At 47.2% G+C, this 17,656-nt stretch overlaps 1 protein-coding gene across 11 annotated transcripts in view; it reads right to left on the reverse strand.

Moving 5' to 3' along the window:
* Positions 1-255: 255 nt before the first annotated feature.
* The window catches only part of Ccdc136 (coiled-coil domain containing 136), a 31,830-nt gene continuing 14,429 nt past the window's right edge, over positions 256-17,656 (reverse strand). Inside the window, exons 7-18 of one of the 11 annotated variants that reach the window (XM_057772355.1) lie at positions 16,886-17,054; positions 15,586-15,726; positions 14,929-15,087; positions 14,287-14,457; positions 13,758-13,943; positions 12,084-12,278; positions 11,418-11,642; positions 9,603-10,109; positions 9,022-9,243; positions 7,785-8,066; positions 6,881-7,177; positions 256-574 (exon numbers count right to left, since the gene is read on the reverse strand). In XM_057772355.1, the coding sequence (XP_057628338.1) occupies positions 464-574; positions 6,881-7,177; positions 7,785-8,066; positions 9,022-9,243; positions 9,603-10,109; positions 11,418-11,642; positions 12,084-12,278; positions 13,758-13,943; positions 14,287-14,457; positions 14,929-15,087; positions 15,586-15,726; positions 16,886-17,054 (2,665 nt within the window). In that variant the 3' untranslated portion in view covers positions 256-463. Of the gene's footprint in view, positions 575-5,073; positions 5,181-6,880; positions 7,178-7,784; positions 8,721-9,021; positions 9,244-9,602; positions 10,110-11,417; positions 11,643-12,083; positions 12,279-13,757; positions 13,944-14,286; positions 14,458-14,928; positions 15,088-15,585; positions 15,727-16,885; positions 17,055-17,656 lie in introns of those variants that run through there. The other 10 variants (XM_057772364.1, XM_057772372.1, XM_057772381.1 and 7 more) reach the window with 10 other exon arrangements.

Genomic DNA, 17,656 nt, shown 5'->3' on the forward strand with positions numbered 1-17,656 from the left:
TCCCATACACAGGGTACCCGGTTCACTCCAGTTCTCTGTGTTTTTAAGAGTTCCTTGAGATAGGGTCAAATAGGTACAACTCAATCTCTCTGTGATTCAGCTGGTAGCAGAGAGAGAGCCAACCTCATTTCTGAAAAATTGTATTTAAAAGTCAGACTCTTAGGTGGGAATACTTGGCTGAAAGGTAATTGCTCTCTTCAGTTCTATGTGAAACATTTAATGAAAAAAAAAGCCACACAATGTCTCATGTAATTAGGTTGACATTTAATTACAAGGAACCCAGGTTCTTACACAAGGCAGGAGGTTGGGAGCCAGCAACTCCCATAAGCCTTTCCAGTCTGAGTGGCTGAGGCAAAGGAGATGGGACACATGGGTGGGTGGGGGCTCTGGCACAGTGTGTTCTGCCCAAAGGTGAGGGTGGTAGCCGCTGGGGGTCTGCCCTCTGGTCTGGCCCAGGTCTCCATCACTTCATGTAGCAGTATTCTGTATTTTGCGGTCGCATGTTGGGTAACACATACAGAGCCACTGCTGCGATAGCCAAGAATACCACAGGCTTCCACATCCCAAACATGTTCTGTGGGGACCAAAGAGAAAGAGTGAGCTCCCAGCCTCCTGAACCTGTCCTTAAGCCAGAAATCACCTGCCTGCTCGAGGGCACACCTCAGGAACATTATAGCTCAGCCTCTCTCATTTCCTGGGTAACCATAGAGACTGTGACACCACTAGGTTTGTAGTGATACTATTTGTACCACTTAGGTCACTCCTGAATCTGTGCTTGATCTGTCCCCGTGGATGAGAATCCGTGTGCACGTGAGAAAAGTGGGGTCGTCCCGCCTGTGGAGGAGGCAGGCACATCTCATGAGCTCTACATGTAGAAGTGAGATCTGAGTTAAGAGGAAGAGGGGCGGGGACATGGAGGTGACCAAAATGCACTGTAGGATGAAGTAAGTAGGGAATTCACTGGCAGCAGAGATTTTATGTCAGATGGTGTTATTCCTAGGAAGTTCAGGGGAACCTGCTGCTGGTCCTGGGAGGCAAGTGTCAAGAGCCAATCCAGTCGTCACCCCAGCTCTCCACATTCAGTCACTAGGCAGCATGCACTCAGAGGGTGCTAAGGCTTCTAAACACTCCAACTGCTGTAAACCCTGAGGATTCATGGGCAGTAAATGGCACCATAAGAAAATGTTCAGGAAACAGGAGTCTTCTTGGACATGAAAATAGGAGAAAATGTTCCTATCTTCACTTCTCTTTTTACTGTATCGCTTAAGGGATAGAATTTGGATTTTGGATCAGAAGTTATGGCATAAGGGGAAAGAAAGATGGCTTGAAGAAAAAATGGAGTACAGCCCATTAAAGCTAACAACATATTTGTTTAGAGAATAACTGATCTAAAGAAAAATTTAAGCTAATTACAAAGAGCAAAGATATTCTCTCAAATTTGTAGGAATAGTTACTAAGAACAGAATATGTGAAATGAAAAACTTAAATGTTGGAAGTTGATGTATAGAAAACTCCATAAAAGAAACTTGGAGCAGAACCGGATATATACATGCTATTGCCTGGTCTGTCAGGCCCTCTCAAGACAACTGGACGGTCTAGAAAAAAATGTTTACTCCAGCTGTGGTAGCACACATAATCCCAGCGCTTAGCTACACAGCCAGTTTGAGACTAGTTTGGGCCACATGAGATGCTGTCCTCCAGATGCCACCTCTAGCCAAGCTAGATAGTTGACGGCTGTGGGGGAGGGTTAGCCATTTTTGTTGCTGTTGTTGTTGATGATGCAGCCACTGTTAAGGGATCTAGTGGGTGGCCTGATATTCGTGTGCATACAGGCAACGCTGGGTTGAGCTGAGAGTCCCAAAGAGCTTCTGGGTCTTCTAGAAATCACAGGCTTCTGGGAGTGTCACCAAACTGACAGATTGATGAAATCATATTTGACAAGATTTCCTTGAAGTCCTTGCAGACAACAGGCAGGCAGACAAATAGGGTAATAGTGCAGTGTGCCGCATGGTCAGTTCTTAAGTGACCAAACTGCTGGATAAAGAGAGCTTGGCCAGACAAGTTCCTAAGCCTGGGTCCGTCCATGCAGTGTGACTGAACACAAAGGCAGTGGCCTTGACCCCCTGAGGATGTGGATGAAGCTAGGAGGAAAGGGGCTGTTGTGAGAATACGGGGTCAAGGTGAACAAACAAACCCAACAGAAATTCCTAGGTTACAGGAATGACCTGTGGCTAATAGAGAAGAATGGAAAGTTTGGCCTCTGAACTCTAAACAATCAAGTGTGGACACAGAATGCAGAGAGGACACTTAGTGTGCACAGTATACAACAGAGTTTTAGAAACAAGACACAAATAAATTAATATCAGTTACCAGGAGAGCTAGTGAGGGTGAGGGTTGCATAAGCAGAACAGGATACCAGTACAATCTGTTGTATACCTGGGGCCAGCCAGCGAGAGGTGCTCAGAGTGAGAAGAGATGAGGATAAGGGCTGGGGTGTAGCTCAATTGGCAGAACACTTGCCTAGCATGTATGAAGCCCTGGACTTGGTCCCCAGCACCCCTAAAACTCAGTGTGGTGGCGCACACATATAATCCCAGTAATCCAGAGGGGGTGTCAGGAGGATCTGACTTTAAGGTCATTCTCCCCTACAAATAATTTGAGGCCAGTATGGGCTACAAGAGACCCTGTTGAAAAAAAAAATCACAAAGCAGAATGGGGTGGGAGAGTAAGGGAGGGAGCAATGAGAGGGCTGAGAAACAGAAAGAGGATTTGGTTTTGTGTTTTTGTGAGACAGGGACCTTACTATGTAGCCCAGGCTGGTCCAAAGTCCTATCTTCTCACCTCTCTGAGAGGATAAGATTGCAGGTATATGTTAATATCAATTCCTTACATTCATATCCACAATTCCTGGTTGGATTCGCCTGTCTACACCAGTTTTATCATCTGTAAAATGACACAGTAAGCGCTTCCTCAGAGGATTGCTGTAGGGACTAAATTAGTCCATATATGTACTGTGACTAGAGACGAGCCTGGCACGCAGCACACAGTACATGAGTGCATGCTCTTTTTGTTATTCCTATGATCTTAAAAACTGAATTTGGCCGGGCGGTGGTGGCGCACGCCTTTAATCCCAGCACTTGGGAGGCAGAGGCAGGCGGATCTCTTGTGAGTTCGAGACCAGCCTGGTCTACAAGAGCTAGTTCCAGGACAGGCTCCAAAACCACAGAGAAACCCTGTCTCGAAAAAAACCAAAAAAAAAAAAAAAAAAAAAAAAAAAACTGAATTTGATCTATTTTGTAACTTTTAAAAATATTATGTATTTTTGGGGCAGATTGTGGACATGGAGGTCAGAGGAGAACTTGTAGGAGAAAGTTCTCTTTATCCACCAAATAGATCCCGGGGAAGAACTTAGGCAAGCACTCCTGCCTCCGAGCCATCTTTCTGACAAGTAATATGGCGCTTTACAGAAACTATGGGAAGGACGGGGCAGAATCATTCTTCATTCAATTTGAAGAAATGGAAATCTAAACCATGGGACCCTGGAACAAAGCTAACAGGAGGAAGTAGACTCTGTCAAGCTCCTGTCACTTGTCACTGACTTCCACCCACCGGTGCCTCGAGATCTGCAGAAGCTATACACTGGGGATTTGGCCAGAGCTCAGGGCACAAATGGCTCCCAGGAGAACCCTTAACCACAGTGCCTTCCCTGCACTCTGATGGTGCATAGTGGAGCCTGGCAAAAGGCTGTGGCTGAATCCCTTGTCTCATTCCACAGAGACTTCAGAGACTTCTGGAAGTATGCGTGGAGGAACAGGTGTAAGGAGAGGTCCCCATCACATGAAAGGAGCTAAAGACTGTCATGGGAAGTAACTGAACAGCCTAAGAGAAAGAAAAGAGAAAGATTGGAGGCAGGGGATTGTGAGAAGATTAAAGAGGGAGGAAAAGAAACCAGGAGGGGAGTCAAGTTGGTTCAATAGGTAAAGTCCCTTGTTGCTATGCTGATGACAGAGTTCCATCACTGGTTCAGACAGGGCAGAAGAAAAACCACAAGACTCTGAAAGTTGTCGTCTGACCTTCACACAGAAGCTCACCAAATAAATGTTATATATATATATATATATGGAAATGGTGAGGGTTGTCACCAACGAAAGCTGTCACTCTGGAACTTTGCATTAAGCCAGCTGTATTTATGTAGAGAGGAACATGAGAGAGAGAAGTAGCAGAGTCTGACAAGGATGTCAGAATAGAACTTACAGGTTCCAGGAGGCAGGTGGAACCACAGGTTCCTACCTTAGACCATCAAACAATCTTCATCCTAAACTGGAAATTCTGTCAACAGACCAGATGACATGAGCTAGGCCAATGGAGAGGTGCCCAGACCACATCAGTCTTGATTCCTGAGAACATCTGCATCTCTACTCATTAGGAACTTTCCACCAACATCACATCCTCTCCAGAAGCCTGGCTTGAGAAGCCACTTATAATGGAATCTGATCCACCAAAAGAATGAACACAACTGTACATAATTTCCTGGGCTTTTGTTGTCATTTTTCTGGTAAGCAGAATTTCTGAGCTAGAGACCTTTTAAGGTGGGAATACATACTACAGCAGGGATTCAGTTCTACTTCTACCAAGGGGGAAGGACCAGCTGAGGGTGCTGTCATCCAAGTGTTCCTGAGAGGATCAGAAGGATCACAGCTCTTTGGATCCCCTCTTACCCGTAACCACAGGGAGTAATTTCTTCTGGGTGGGAACATTGGCAAAAGCTTGTCTCTGGGTTTAAACAAAGACAAAGCTCAGGCCTGCCTTGCAGGCAAACATCAGCTCATCAGAAGTAGCTTGGTAGATTTTTTATATAGCAACAGAGATGTGCCAAGGACAGAAACTCAAACTGTGCCTCTGGTAAGCATTCCAACTACCTGTGCATTATGTACATCATGACATGCTCAAGAAGGCTTTGTATGTTTTGCACCAAAGCCAGAAAAAGCCAGGGCTACACCTCAGACCTGAGCATCGCCTACTGTGTCATGGGAGGAGTAAGAAGCTGAGGGGAAGAGGAAGCCATACCAGTACCTGGGTTAGGACGCTGTCTCAGCCCACCAGCACCAGAGCAGAGCTGATATGACCACCAGGCCTACAAGAGGCAAGGAGAATATGGGGGGATCCGTGGCAGGGGGTGGCTGCAACATGTCAAATGAGGAGCACAGGAGAGACCAGGGACGCGTGGTGGCATGAGAAGACACAAACATACAGACCCAACAGATAATGGAGATGAGAAGACAGGGGAAGAGAAAAGAATCAAAGGTTAAAAACCACAGAAGCTGGAGCAATGGCACTTCTTCTCTGCTCCCAGAGCCTTGAGAAGAGCAGAGGAGTTCCTCATACAGGAAGCCTGCAGCAGTTGCAAAACTGAGTTAAGCAGCAGACAGGTCCAAATTAGGTATCTGGACCAGTGTCCTCTCAATCATGTACAGCTCATGTCTTGTCAAGCAGAAATTACCGGCACCTAATCTTTCTTCTTGAGTCAGACACTCTGCAAAAGTGGAGCTTCAGAGAGGACAGTGGGCTTCCTTACAGGAATCAGGTAGATACTTTTTGCTCGATCACACCTACCAGCTTTACTTTCCTTCAGTTTTAGAAGTATGCAGAGCTCTGGTTCCCAAAATCCCCTAGGAATCCAGTGCTTTGTGAGACAAAAGATACTACATCAATCTAACAATAGAGGTTAGAGAGAAACTGAATTTGTATGTAATAATATGAATGTCAGTTGAGCTGTCTGCAAAACATTCAGGATCCACTGAGACAAAAGGACATCTACATATGTAGACATCAACAATGCATTTGACTTTGAAGTACAAAAGTCAAGCTTTGATTTAGAAAAGTGGTCCTTGAGGTCAAGTCTATGAGCTCTGAACCAGTCTGTGGTAGAATCTAAGTTCAAAAGAAACATTGGCCTGGGGAAGGGCTATAGTTACTCCTGTTTACATCCTAAGTACCAAGTCCTTCACCTCATGGTTAACAGGGAACCATATACTGGATCATGAACCAGTAAAGCAAACCGAACTGCTGGAAAATTCCAGATATCTATAAAGTGAGTGGAATAACCTATCACAAGGACATTTTTCTGCACTGTAAACTGGGCTGATACATACCAATGGAAATGTGTCAGTTGCTAAAAGATGAAAACACTTCTCTAAGCAGCTAACTTACCTCTGTTATCTGCATATACCCCAAGAACCGCCCCCCCACTCTCTCTCTCTCTCTCTCTCTCTCTCTCTCTCTCTCTCTCTCTCTCTCTCTCTCTCTCTCTCTCTCTGGTCCAGGAACTAAAGGCTGAGAGCAGTGCCTGGTAGCAGACTGGTCAGTGTCCCTGCTGTGCAGACTGACTTTGAGCATCACCCGTACATTCCAGAGGCCCAACTCTCACATTCTATGATATGCAGAACCTAGTGGGTGATACAGGCCTACAAGTCACAGCACTAACAAGGGTTAGTTCTCACAGGGTATCATGGGAAAAAGAGGATGAAGTGATTTGCTGAGGCTAGCAGAAATGAAGAAGGGCTTACATCATCAAGGTCCTCTGTGTCAGGGAGAGGAATGAGGGGACACTGTGACAGAGGGAAGTGACTGAGAGCTACACATAGTGTAAGTGACTTTGGTTCCAAGGAAAGGCAGTCACTGTGCAATGGAACTTGTCTACACCTGTCATTTTCCTCAGGAAGACTGCCTTCACCAGCCCCTTCCCATTCTCATACGCATGCCCACCACATAGTCTGGCCTCCACTCTTGTACAAGTGTACCCCTGGCAGGGCCAGTCCTGAAAACCAGGGCACCTGAGCCCCAGCTCATCCCCACTAGATCCAGCCTTGGCTGTGGTTACCTTTCTGCTCTCAGAAAGCGTAAGAGGGTTGCCTTCTTCAGCAGCCTCAGAAGACTCCTCCTCCTCTTCATTGTCTTCCTGCCCCTCCCCTTCTCGGTGGTACTCTTCGTAGTCCCCATCCTCCTCTGTTACGAATGCAGGCTCTTCCCTATGGTCTGGTGGCTTATTAGCTAGTTCACACAAGTCTTTCTTGTCTTGCTTTTCTTTTCTTTTTGCCTCTTCCATCTCTTTTTCCTCTTTGGCTATCTCATCTAATTTCCTCTGGCTGGCCTTGTAGTACAGCACCACCTCCAGACTCTGCAGGGTGGAGGCAGGGCGGGGCGGGGTTGCTGTTACCCATAAAGAATCTTACCCTTACCCTCGAGACAGAAAGCTCTACTTGTAGCATGTCAGACTTCCGGTGTGCAGGACTGTACTTTAGGACTACTAGCTAATCTTTCCAAGAGTATTGTGGAGGGCAGTCACATTCAGTATGTTAAGCCAGCACTTCTTGTTTGACCATTAAGCCATTTTAAGCAATTAATGATAATTTAAAATTCTTGGGCTCTGCTTCTTAACTGTTGCTTCCTACCCTTCCTGGTAATGTTTATCACACCCAGTCCTCTTGAATAAATCCCTGTATCTCTATCTAGTTGGTCTTTCTCTTGATCATGTCACTAGGAATAACAGAGTCCCCCAAGTCGGCCTTAGGTCAGTGAAAGCGGCTGTTGTGCATTCTCCCCATAGCGCCCAGAGAAGTGATCAGATGTAGAATTATACAGACAGAACTCCTGCAGACATCAGTGGTACCAAAAGCCTTCCTCAAAGTACCTTTCTTGGCAGGAATTGTTAGTAAGGGATGACGTTCCTTCCCGGGGGTCTCCTCCATCCACCTGCCTCTCTGGCTACTAAGGCTGCAACTCACCTTCCCGTTGTCAAAGCTGCCATCCAAGCTCTCTGAGCATGCCTTGCTCAGCTTCTTGTTTTTCACACCATTGGCATTCTTGTTCATGTTCTTATTGCCATTCTTGCCCCTGGCCTCGGAGCTAATAGAGGACCTGCTCTCTTTGAGCTGGCGGAGTTCTTCCTGACAGCACTGCAACTGCCCCTCCAGCTGTTCCTGCACTGCCAGAAGCCGCCCCTGCTCATCCATGCTAGCCTGGTATTGCAGCTGCAGCTCCCGCAGCTTAGTCTGCAGTTCTTTGATCTGTTGGTGGTGGGATTCCAGTTATCCACAGCATTCCCACCCAGTCAGCCCAGGCCCTTAAAGGATCATTGCCTCGCAACTCTCCCTCCTAAAGCTCACAAGGAAGTGGACAATAAGAAATTCAAGTAGACAATGAGATCTAAGCAGTTTCACAGATAGATAGCTTTCCCCCTAAGTCAAGGTACTAGAAGGTCTACATCTAGGATGACAAAAAATTAATAGTAAATCAATAAATATTATCACTATGTTTTTGATCATGACCTGTCCGGGGAATAACTACAGGACTGACACCACTTCTGAGCCTCAGGCATTTATTATTATCTCATTCTTTTTCCAAGAACTCCTACATCACCTAGTTCGTTTCTCTAGTAGATAATTACTTGGGGAATTATTGCATATAGCTGGCAGTGTCCTGGGCACCTGCACCTCCCTTCTAGTAATACACAGTTACAACCCTGTTCCCTAGTCTCGGGTTTTGCCTTCCTGGGCTGATGGCAGCATTTGGTCTGTTCAGTAAGTACCAATCAGACTAGGCTCACATGGCCATTACTTTCTGGGTCTGTTCCATCTATCCCAGGCACACATGCAGGACCCTCCCACTGGACAGTGAATCATGGCGGGTCAGAGTCCTGTCCTTGAATGTATATAACCTAGCTGTAAAATAAAAAATAAATAAATAAAACACAATGAGCTAAAAATAATCAAAGAATATTGGCAAGTAAGAAAATATAGCTCCAAACAAGTGCTCTGGGGTACAAAGTAAGAGAGAGAACAGAAGCAGCAGAGGAAGGAAAGGTAGACTGGCTGGTCAGTATGGAACAGTAGTGAGCACTGAGCACTGTCCATCAAATGCAGCAGACTGCCCGGTCTCCTGGGATCTGGCTTCCCGGCACTCCCCTCCCTGCCTTGGTCTCTAGGGACTTCCTGGGGGGAACTCTGCCACTGGCACTGGTACCTCGCTCTTGTCGCACTGGGGAGCTGTGGGCTTCTCGAGGCTCTCCATGCACTCCTTCAACTCCTTCTCACAGATCTCCAGCTCGTCCTTCAGCTCTCTCTGTTTCACCAGCAGCCTGCACATCTGCTCCTGCAGCTGGCCGTGGTCCTCCTGGCTCACCTGGTACAGGGCCTTCACTGCCTGCAACTTGGTCAGCACCTTGGCCACTGTTTCCTCAAAGTGCTGCAGAGAGTGGGGGAGCAATGACGGCACCCCAAGAAGCATTTGATCTCTGCCTTACACTTCGCTAGGCCCTTCCCTGAAGCTGCCTAGGCAAGACTGTATTTCCTCCCAGAAAGAACATCGTGACTATGTTCGAAGTCCTTAACCTCAGGGTCTCTGTCCGAATCAGGCCACCTCTGTCAGGACTGAGAGAAGCAGGGCAGCAATGAGCAGAAGCCTTACATACTTCAGGAAGTCTTCCAGGCCAGCTCTGACCCTGCTTCTCTTTTACTCCTTATGCCCTTCCTCTCCTGGTAATGTTTCCCTCAAAGACAGAAACCCATCTTCCCCTGACTGACCAATCATCTAGCAATGGTTACCTCTATGTCTTCAGGCTCAGCTGGGTCCTCATCAGTGCCACTGCTAACGTAACTCTTGTGAAGGGTTTCAGAGCTAGCGGCACTGCCATAACTCTTCTTATAGGTAACACTCGTGTTGCTGGAGCGGTAGCTCTTCTGATAGGCCTCATTGCAACTGGCACTGCTGTCATAGCTCTTGAGGAAGCATTCATTGCTGGCCTGCGAGCTTACGTAACTCTTTTGATAGCATTCATTGTCCTCGATGGTGCTGTCATAACTCCTGTGGAAGCTTTCACTGCTGGGGGGCATGCTGCCTAAGTTCTTCCTGTAGGACTCAAGACTCATTTTTATGGTGGGGGACTGAGTTTGGAGCAGCTGCATTTCTTCCATGCAGAGCTGTAGCTCAGCCTGCAGCCTCCTCCGCTCTTCCAGGAGCCGCCCATGCTCCTGCTGCAGTAGCTCCTGTTGCTTCTGACTGCTGTCGTACAGCACCTGCAGAGCCTGCAGCTGGTCCATAAGCACCTTGGACTAAGGGGGAGGTGGGGGAGCGGGAGACATCACCATTACTCTAAGACATTTCAGTCTTTAGCTGTCCCTCTCCCAGAGCAGATGTGAGTGCTCACCCGAGAGAAGCACAGGCACACACACCTCAGTGATTTAGGGCTCCTGTGTCTGTTGGGTTTGTACTCTGGCAGCATAGGTGAGTCTCAAGCACACCCCGGCTCCCTACCACACCATCTTTTTAAATCAAGTGGACCCACGCTCCTGATCTTTAGGCTCGGTTATCTCCCTTACCCTTTATGGTCAAATCAGCCCAGCTGGGAATATGAATTCTTTCCTTGGAAGATGCAGGCTTGGAATCAAGGTCTAGCTACCCACTAGTCCTTGTACCTTCTGCCCAGATTCTATATCCGGCCTTGAGGTATGTATTCCAGACCCAGGTGATATTCAGCATTAGATACAATTGATTAAGGAACAGTTTATATCTGGTTTCCCAGTCTCTATGTTACCTAGGCTTTCCAGCCTGGATATCTGACACCCCTGGAATGATCAACCTCCCTGCCCCTGTCCCTGTGTCCCCAGTTTGAATTTCTGCTACTTCCTGGTTCTCCTCGTTCATGCAGCCTCAACTGAAACTGTCCACCTGCTCTGTCTACGTCAGACCAAATTTATTCCCCAACTCAGAACAGACTTGTATGGAGATTTCTACCTATTTTTCCTCATAGGCATGACCACCTGGTAGTGCTTGAGAAACACTGGTTTTCTGTTGAGTCCCTGTGACCTGGCTTGGATAGTATGGTCAGTACCATGAACCTGTCTGTTGCAACTGCTTTCTTGGAGATGACTGGGCCCCGATTTGTTTGTGGAGCCTCAAAGGGTTAAACACTCAGAAAATGGAGTAGACTTTCCAGGTTATACAGAAAAGGTAATACATTTAGGACCAGTCCAAAGGAACCAAAACAAACACTGAATTGATCCCATGCATCTTGAAAATGCCTTGTTGATGGGACTGAATCCAGTGGTCAGACAGACTTCTGGGCTTCTTAACTCTGTTCTAGATGCTGATTACACTTCAGCTCTTCAAGCTGAATCATTCTATAATTCCAAACATCAAACCAGAGTGTGTGCCTCTGCCGGAGATCCTCAGGGCGTCTAAGTAAAGCAACAACTTACTGGAGCCTGTGGAGGACCCTGACTAGTGAAGGGCGGGGCTTTAGGCTCAGCCTGCTGCCTATCCCCCTGGGCCTTCCTGAGTCAACTCTTCCAGAGCCCCACTCCTCCCTCGCCACACAGCGTACCCACGAGAACCTTCTCACTTCCTTCTGCTGCGGTTACCTTATTCTCACAACTGGAGGATTTAGGCCCTTTGGCATCCTGAGGGTTCGCCAACACTTCCTGGAAATTAGACTCTTTGAAACCTCGAAGTTCTCTGTGTGCTTCTAACTGTTCCTTTAATACACTCTCTTGATTCTTTATCAGTTTTCTCTGTTCGTCCTGCATGCTTTGGTAGAGCAGCTGCATTTCACACAGGTCTTGTAACTTTGAGAGCAGCTCCTGACTCTGAGTAGGGTGAGGAAGGAAAAGTGATGACTAAGGGAAGCACCCCACCTAGGCCCCATTCCTGTTGGGCTCCATCTCTTATTGATTCACCCAGTCTTCCGGGCAAAGGGGTTCTTTCTACGGAGCTCTGCTAACTGAGTAAGAAGATTCATATGTGTGGATAGATTTTCCAGTCTACAGAGTGATTCTCAGGTGCATCCTCCAGATGGACCAAACAGCTAAATATACAATGTTGCGCAGATTTCAGACTATAAAACACATTTTAAGTTTTAAAGCCCTTATGCAGAAACACCCAAATCAGCTCTGTGGGGAGGATGAAGAGAAAGAAGAAATGCTTGACCAAGAAAGGAAAACGCTCACGTCCCTCCCACGGGCAGTTACACCTGGACGCTTCTTCAAGCAGCCTCCCCTGATCAGTGGTCTCACCCTGGCAATGAGTACCTTCTGCAAGAGGCCACATTTGGGTTGTGGGAATGTGAGCCTGTGCAACTCTTCCTGCAGCTGGCCCTGCTCCTCCTGCAGTCTCCTCTGATCCTCCAGGAGTTCACACTGCTCCATCTGCAGGTGCCCCATCTCCTGCTGGCAGGCTTTGAACTTGTCCTGCAGCTCTGTTAGTCTGGACAGCAGTGCATCACACTATGGTGGGGAGGGGGCAGGGCAGGGTTACCATGTAAGGCGTATTTTGGGGGCTGGCAGAGCACTTGTATGCTCCCAGCCCCCTATGACATACTAGGTCCTCTCTCTTCCCTGGTCAGTCACCTTGGACTGATCAACCTGAGCGGACCAGACCTCTATGCTAAGGGGAAACCCCACTGTGTAGTTTGGAGCAGTCTGCTGTGCACTCTCAGCAGCTATGGTCTCAGGTTTCATCTGCCCTCAGAGGTGATTTGAGAAGCAGTGATCTCAGTGTCCTTCTCTGTTCTCTGGCCCTTTCCTGTGACACTATCTCCACATCCCACACTATAGGGAATTCCAGCTCAAGCCACTCTGCTGATTGTTTTTAGACTTAATTTATTTTCCTCATCAATAAGAACTTAATTTTGACCCATTTTCCCCTTAGTTTTGCTTTCCTTACCTTTACCCCCACCCCCTCCGGAAACTGAACTGGGGCCTAATGAATGCTGAGGCAGTGCTCTACCCGTCGGTGAGCTGCATCCCCAGTCTTAATCACGCTGTAAACCCTTAGAGAAGATATGAGCCATTGCTGAATTCAGTTAAGACTACATTATCCTATGATTCTCAAAACCAGATATTTTAAAATCACATAAAATCTCAATGATTTGTACACTACCAGATCTCCCACTTCCTTTTTTAGGGGGTGGGAGGTGTTCGAGACAGGGTTTCTCTGTGTAGCCCTGGCTGTCCTGGAACTCACTCTGTAGACCAAACTGGCCTCCAACTCACAGAGATCAGCCTGTCTCTGCCTCCCGATTGCTGGGTTTAAAGGAGTGCACCACCACTACCTGGCCAGAATTTATTTCTTAAAGAAAGTGAGACAAAAATATTGTTCTGTTACAAGTCAGGTATGGTGGTTCATGCCTGGAACCTGAGCAGCTGAAGAGCAAGCAAGAGAACAGCCACCAGTTCACGGGTGACCCAGTCTACACAGTGAGACTCTGTGCCAACCCTTCTCTCCACAAAAAAAGTTTAATTTGAAGAAAGCAAAATTCATGATTTGAGAGTTTACTCCCAGACCGACTACATACATCCTAAAAGAGCATGGTTCTTCTAACAATCAGCACTCTGGGTGCAGACCAGACCCTAAGACCATCACCTACATCCTGCTTCAGACTCTGGCCCTACTCTTTTTAGTTTACATAGGCATATGGGTCTACATGCATGCTCCTCCCTATAAATGACAGGACATCAATACATATATAATACCAATACAGAAATGTTTATATACATGGGGTCACAGGAAAACGGATGTTCACACTGACTGAGATCAGATGCACTGATCTACTAAGCTATGGCTCTTTGTCAAGTCAAGTTCAAGACTGCCTTTGTCTTCTGCCTTTAGCTGGGTAACCTCAACCCTTTGTCTTTGAACCTCCTTTCTCCCAAGCTGGTAGAAAGACGCTCCCAGAGGCACTCAGCACTCTGAACGACAATTACCTTGTTGGAACAGTTTCCCTCTTCATCACAAACAGGCTGGTTGGTCTTGAGTTCTGACAGCTCCTGCTGGCAGAGCAGGAATTCCTGCTCCAGCTGGTCATACATGTGCTTCTGCCGATCCAGCTCATCTTGGCTGGACTGATACAGTTCCTTCATCTCCTGAAGCTGGGCTTGCATCCCTGTATTCTGGGTAGGGGAGGTCAGCCATCATCCTATGAACATCCACCACCTCACTCTGGATCTGTCCGCCCCTGACATTCCCACGCCTGACTTCATCCAGCTAGGGAGAATCAGAGAGAACCAAACAGACCTATCCCTAACAGGCTTGAGAGATTGCATCAGGAAAGCAATGGGATTCCTTTCTGCAGCCTGATCTTCTGGTTTAAAATAAAAGGAGGCTGTGGGTATCTCATGGCTCTAGGCCACCTCACTAACAATTCCTTCACAGAACTTCTACCAGGCCCACTCTGTTGTCGCCCTCACAGAATATCCGGCCTGGTATGTGCTCCTGGCCTAGTCCTCCTTTTACCTTATCGTTTTTCTCTCGCAAGCAGTCCACCACGCCTCGGAGATGATGCAGCTCTGTCTCATGGCACCTCAGCTTGTCCTGCAGGTGATGCTGCGCTTCCAGCAGCTTTTCCTTCTCACACACACTGCTCTGGTGCTGGACCTGCAGCTTCTGGAGCTGGCACCTTAACTCCTGCATGCAGGGGGCTTTGGGCAGTGGTGCTGGGTTTTGTGAGTTTGCTCTTGTCCTAACTAAGCCACCGACCACCTTAGAATCTCTCTCCTCTTTTCACCTGCCACTTGTCCTCCCACCTATGCAGCACTTGAAGGAGATAGTTATCTTTTTGGCTTGTGTGTTTGTTTATAAATAAATGTAAACCCAAGCTCATGTAACTGGGGCTAGCCTCGAACTCTTGAATTTTCTGCTTCTACCTCCTCGGTTCTGTCATTATAGATGTGCTCCACCACACTAGGCTTAAAAAATGTTGTCTGCTTTTGCTTTGTTTCAATGCTAGGGATCGAGCCTAGGACCTCATGCATGCTGGGTAGACAGTCTACCAAAAGCCATATTCCCAGTTTTGGACTTACTATTATTTACCTTCCCCCAAAGCCTCAGTTCAATGCTCTTGACCCCTCACTGTCCCTTCACCTTTGGCGCTGTTACCTTCTCACTTTGGCTCTCTACAGGTGTGGATCTGATGACTTTAAGCTGGCGGAGCTCAGTCTGAAGCTGCAACTGCACCTTCAGAAGCTCATTCTGCTCATCCTGGCTAGCATCATACTTTTGCTGCAGGGCACAGAGCCTGCTCTTCAGTTCCTCATTCTGCAGTAGGGAGGATGTGGGTAAAGCAGTTACTCTCAAGAAGCAGGAGGACTTTATCCAGGCCACTGGGATGCTTTTCTTTTTTTTTTTTTTTTTTTGGTTTTTCGAGACAGGGTTTCTCTGTGGCTTTGGAGCCTGTCCTGGAACTAGCTCTTGTATACCAGGCTGGTCTCGAACTCACAGAGATCCGCCTACCTCTGCCTCCCAAGTGCTGGAATTAAAGGCGTGCGCCACCACCGCCCGGCTGGGATGCTTTTCTTGAGCTTCTTGAGAAGCTCTCTGGATGTACGACTGGGTGTCCTCAGTGATGAAGACACTCAACAACGCCCACCTTTCTACACGCCATCCTATGTGGCTTCTCTCTGCAGGGGCTTTGGGTGATGATGGGCTCTGGCCATAGGACAGGAGTCAGCAGAGTTTTCAGCCTCACTCCTCATGTCCAGCCTCCCTGGAGGCAGTGACTCTGAGCCTTGCTGCCCTTCCCCCAGAAGTGTTTACCTGGGCGACGCTGTGGGAGGTCTGAAACCGAAGCACCTCATTCTGGGCACACTTGAGCTCCCTCTGCAGCCGCTTCTGCTCCTCCTCACTGACCCGGCGATGATGCTGGAGCTCTTCCAACTCACAACACAAGTCCTTACACTAGGTGGAAAATGGAAGTGGGGCTGGCTTGTGGTAGATGGCACATGCACACTAAGGACAGGGAAAATAGGTCATTCTTTATGTTTGAATATAGTCAGGTGTCACTTAACAAGGTAGACTCACGCTGAGAAAGTTGTCATTAAGCCATTGAATCGTTGTGTGATCATTACAGAGTGCAGTCATACAAACATAGATAGTATAGTGTGTGTGTCTGTGTATGTGTGTGTGGTGACCAAGCTTTACTATCCCTAGGGAGCCAATGAACACCCCAAGATTGAATATGAACAAAGAAAATGATGCCATTAATAGATACAACAAATATGAGATATTTGAAGATGCTATCAGCATAACATGGCATTGTTTCTTTGGGTTTTTTGTTTGTTTTTTTTTTGAGACAGGGTTTCTCTGTGTATAGCCCTGGCTATCCTGGAACTCTCTATATAGGCCTCAAACTCACAGAGATCCACTTGCCTCTGACTCCCAAGTGCTGGCATTAAAGACATGCGCCACCACCTCCTGCTGCCTGGCATCCTGTTTTATAACGAACATTTTTTTTTTTTTTTTTTTTTTTTTGGTTTTTCAAGACAGGGTTTCTCTGTGTAACAGCCCTGGCTGTCCTGTTGAAACTCACTCTGTAGACCAGGCTGGCCTTGAACTCTCAGAGATCATCCTGCCTCTGCCTCCCGAGTGCTGGAATTAAAGGCATGTGCTACCATGCCTGGCTTTGTTTTTGTTTTTAAGGAGAAAGGCTTTTTTAAAATAAAAATAAAAACATAATGCAGTCAGAACATAAATACTAGCAGTCACTTCTCACCCAGTTCTTGCACTGTGTAGCTGTGTGTGATCTACTTTCACACTGCTGCAGCTCAGAGCAGACCTGCTTACACGGCATCACCACACGCTCTTCAGTAACGCGCTGCACATCAACATCAGTAGGGTAAGAACTTCTCAGCACCCACAATCATTGGGACCACTACCGTACATCTGGTTCATTGTTTGATTAAAATGCCATCACATGACACATGACTATATTTCTATCAGGGCCCAGGATACCAAACCCTGCCATAATGCGTGGCTCCTTTGTTAGCCCTGCCCTCACTACAGGAAAAGGAGAGAGAGACAGTAGCGGCAGCCGGCCATTCCACCCTCTGCAGCCTACCTTGGTCTGCATGCCCTGCATCTGTTCCTCAGCTCCCAGCAGCTGCTGGCGCAAAAGCTGCATCTCAGGATCAGGCTCTGGGAAATCCAGTTCTGAAGTCTGAGACTCTGCTGACATCACGCTCCTTAGCATGTTGGAGTCCAACCATCGTTCTGTGGCTCTTCGCGTCCTGTAATCCGGAACCCAGGGTTATGTTGGGAAGAGCTCTCTGCCTGGTACGACCAGTCAAGTGTGCTCAGGCCCAGTGCTTCCTCTTTAGGCCAAAATTACTTCAGTGCCTTTTACTATGCTTTACTTCTCAAATACATTATGTTTAAAAGATTACACAGAACCTCCAGCACCTCACTGCATAGGCATTTTGAGTTTGGGACATCCTAGGATCTTGGTTTCAAGACTGGGCCTGATGTCAAGCCACCTACAACCTGAAGGCTCAATACCAGTGGTTTTCTTTTTTTTTTTTTTTTTTTTTTTTAAATATTTATTTATTTATTATGTATACAATATTCTGCCTCCATGTATGTCTGAAGGCCAGAAGAGGGCACCAGACCTCTTTACAGATGGTTGTGAGCCACCATGTGGTTGCTGGGAATTGAACTCAGGACCTTTGGAAGAGCAGGCAATGCTCTTAACCGCTGAGCCATCTCTCCAGCCCTACCAGTGGTTTTCAACCTGCAGGTCATGATCTCTTTGGAGGTCTCATATCACATATTATGAATATCATATATTTACACTGCAATTAAAAATAGTAGCAAAATTACAGTTATGACTTTT

This window comes from Chionomys nivalis, chromosome 1 (genome assembly GCF_950005125.1).
Source record: "Chionomys nivalis chromosome 1, mChiNiv1.1, whole genome shotgun sequence".
NCBI classification, from domain to species: Eukaryota; Metazoa; Chordata; class Mammalia; order Rodentia; family Cricetidae; genus Chionomys; species Chionomys nivalis.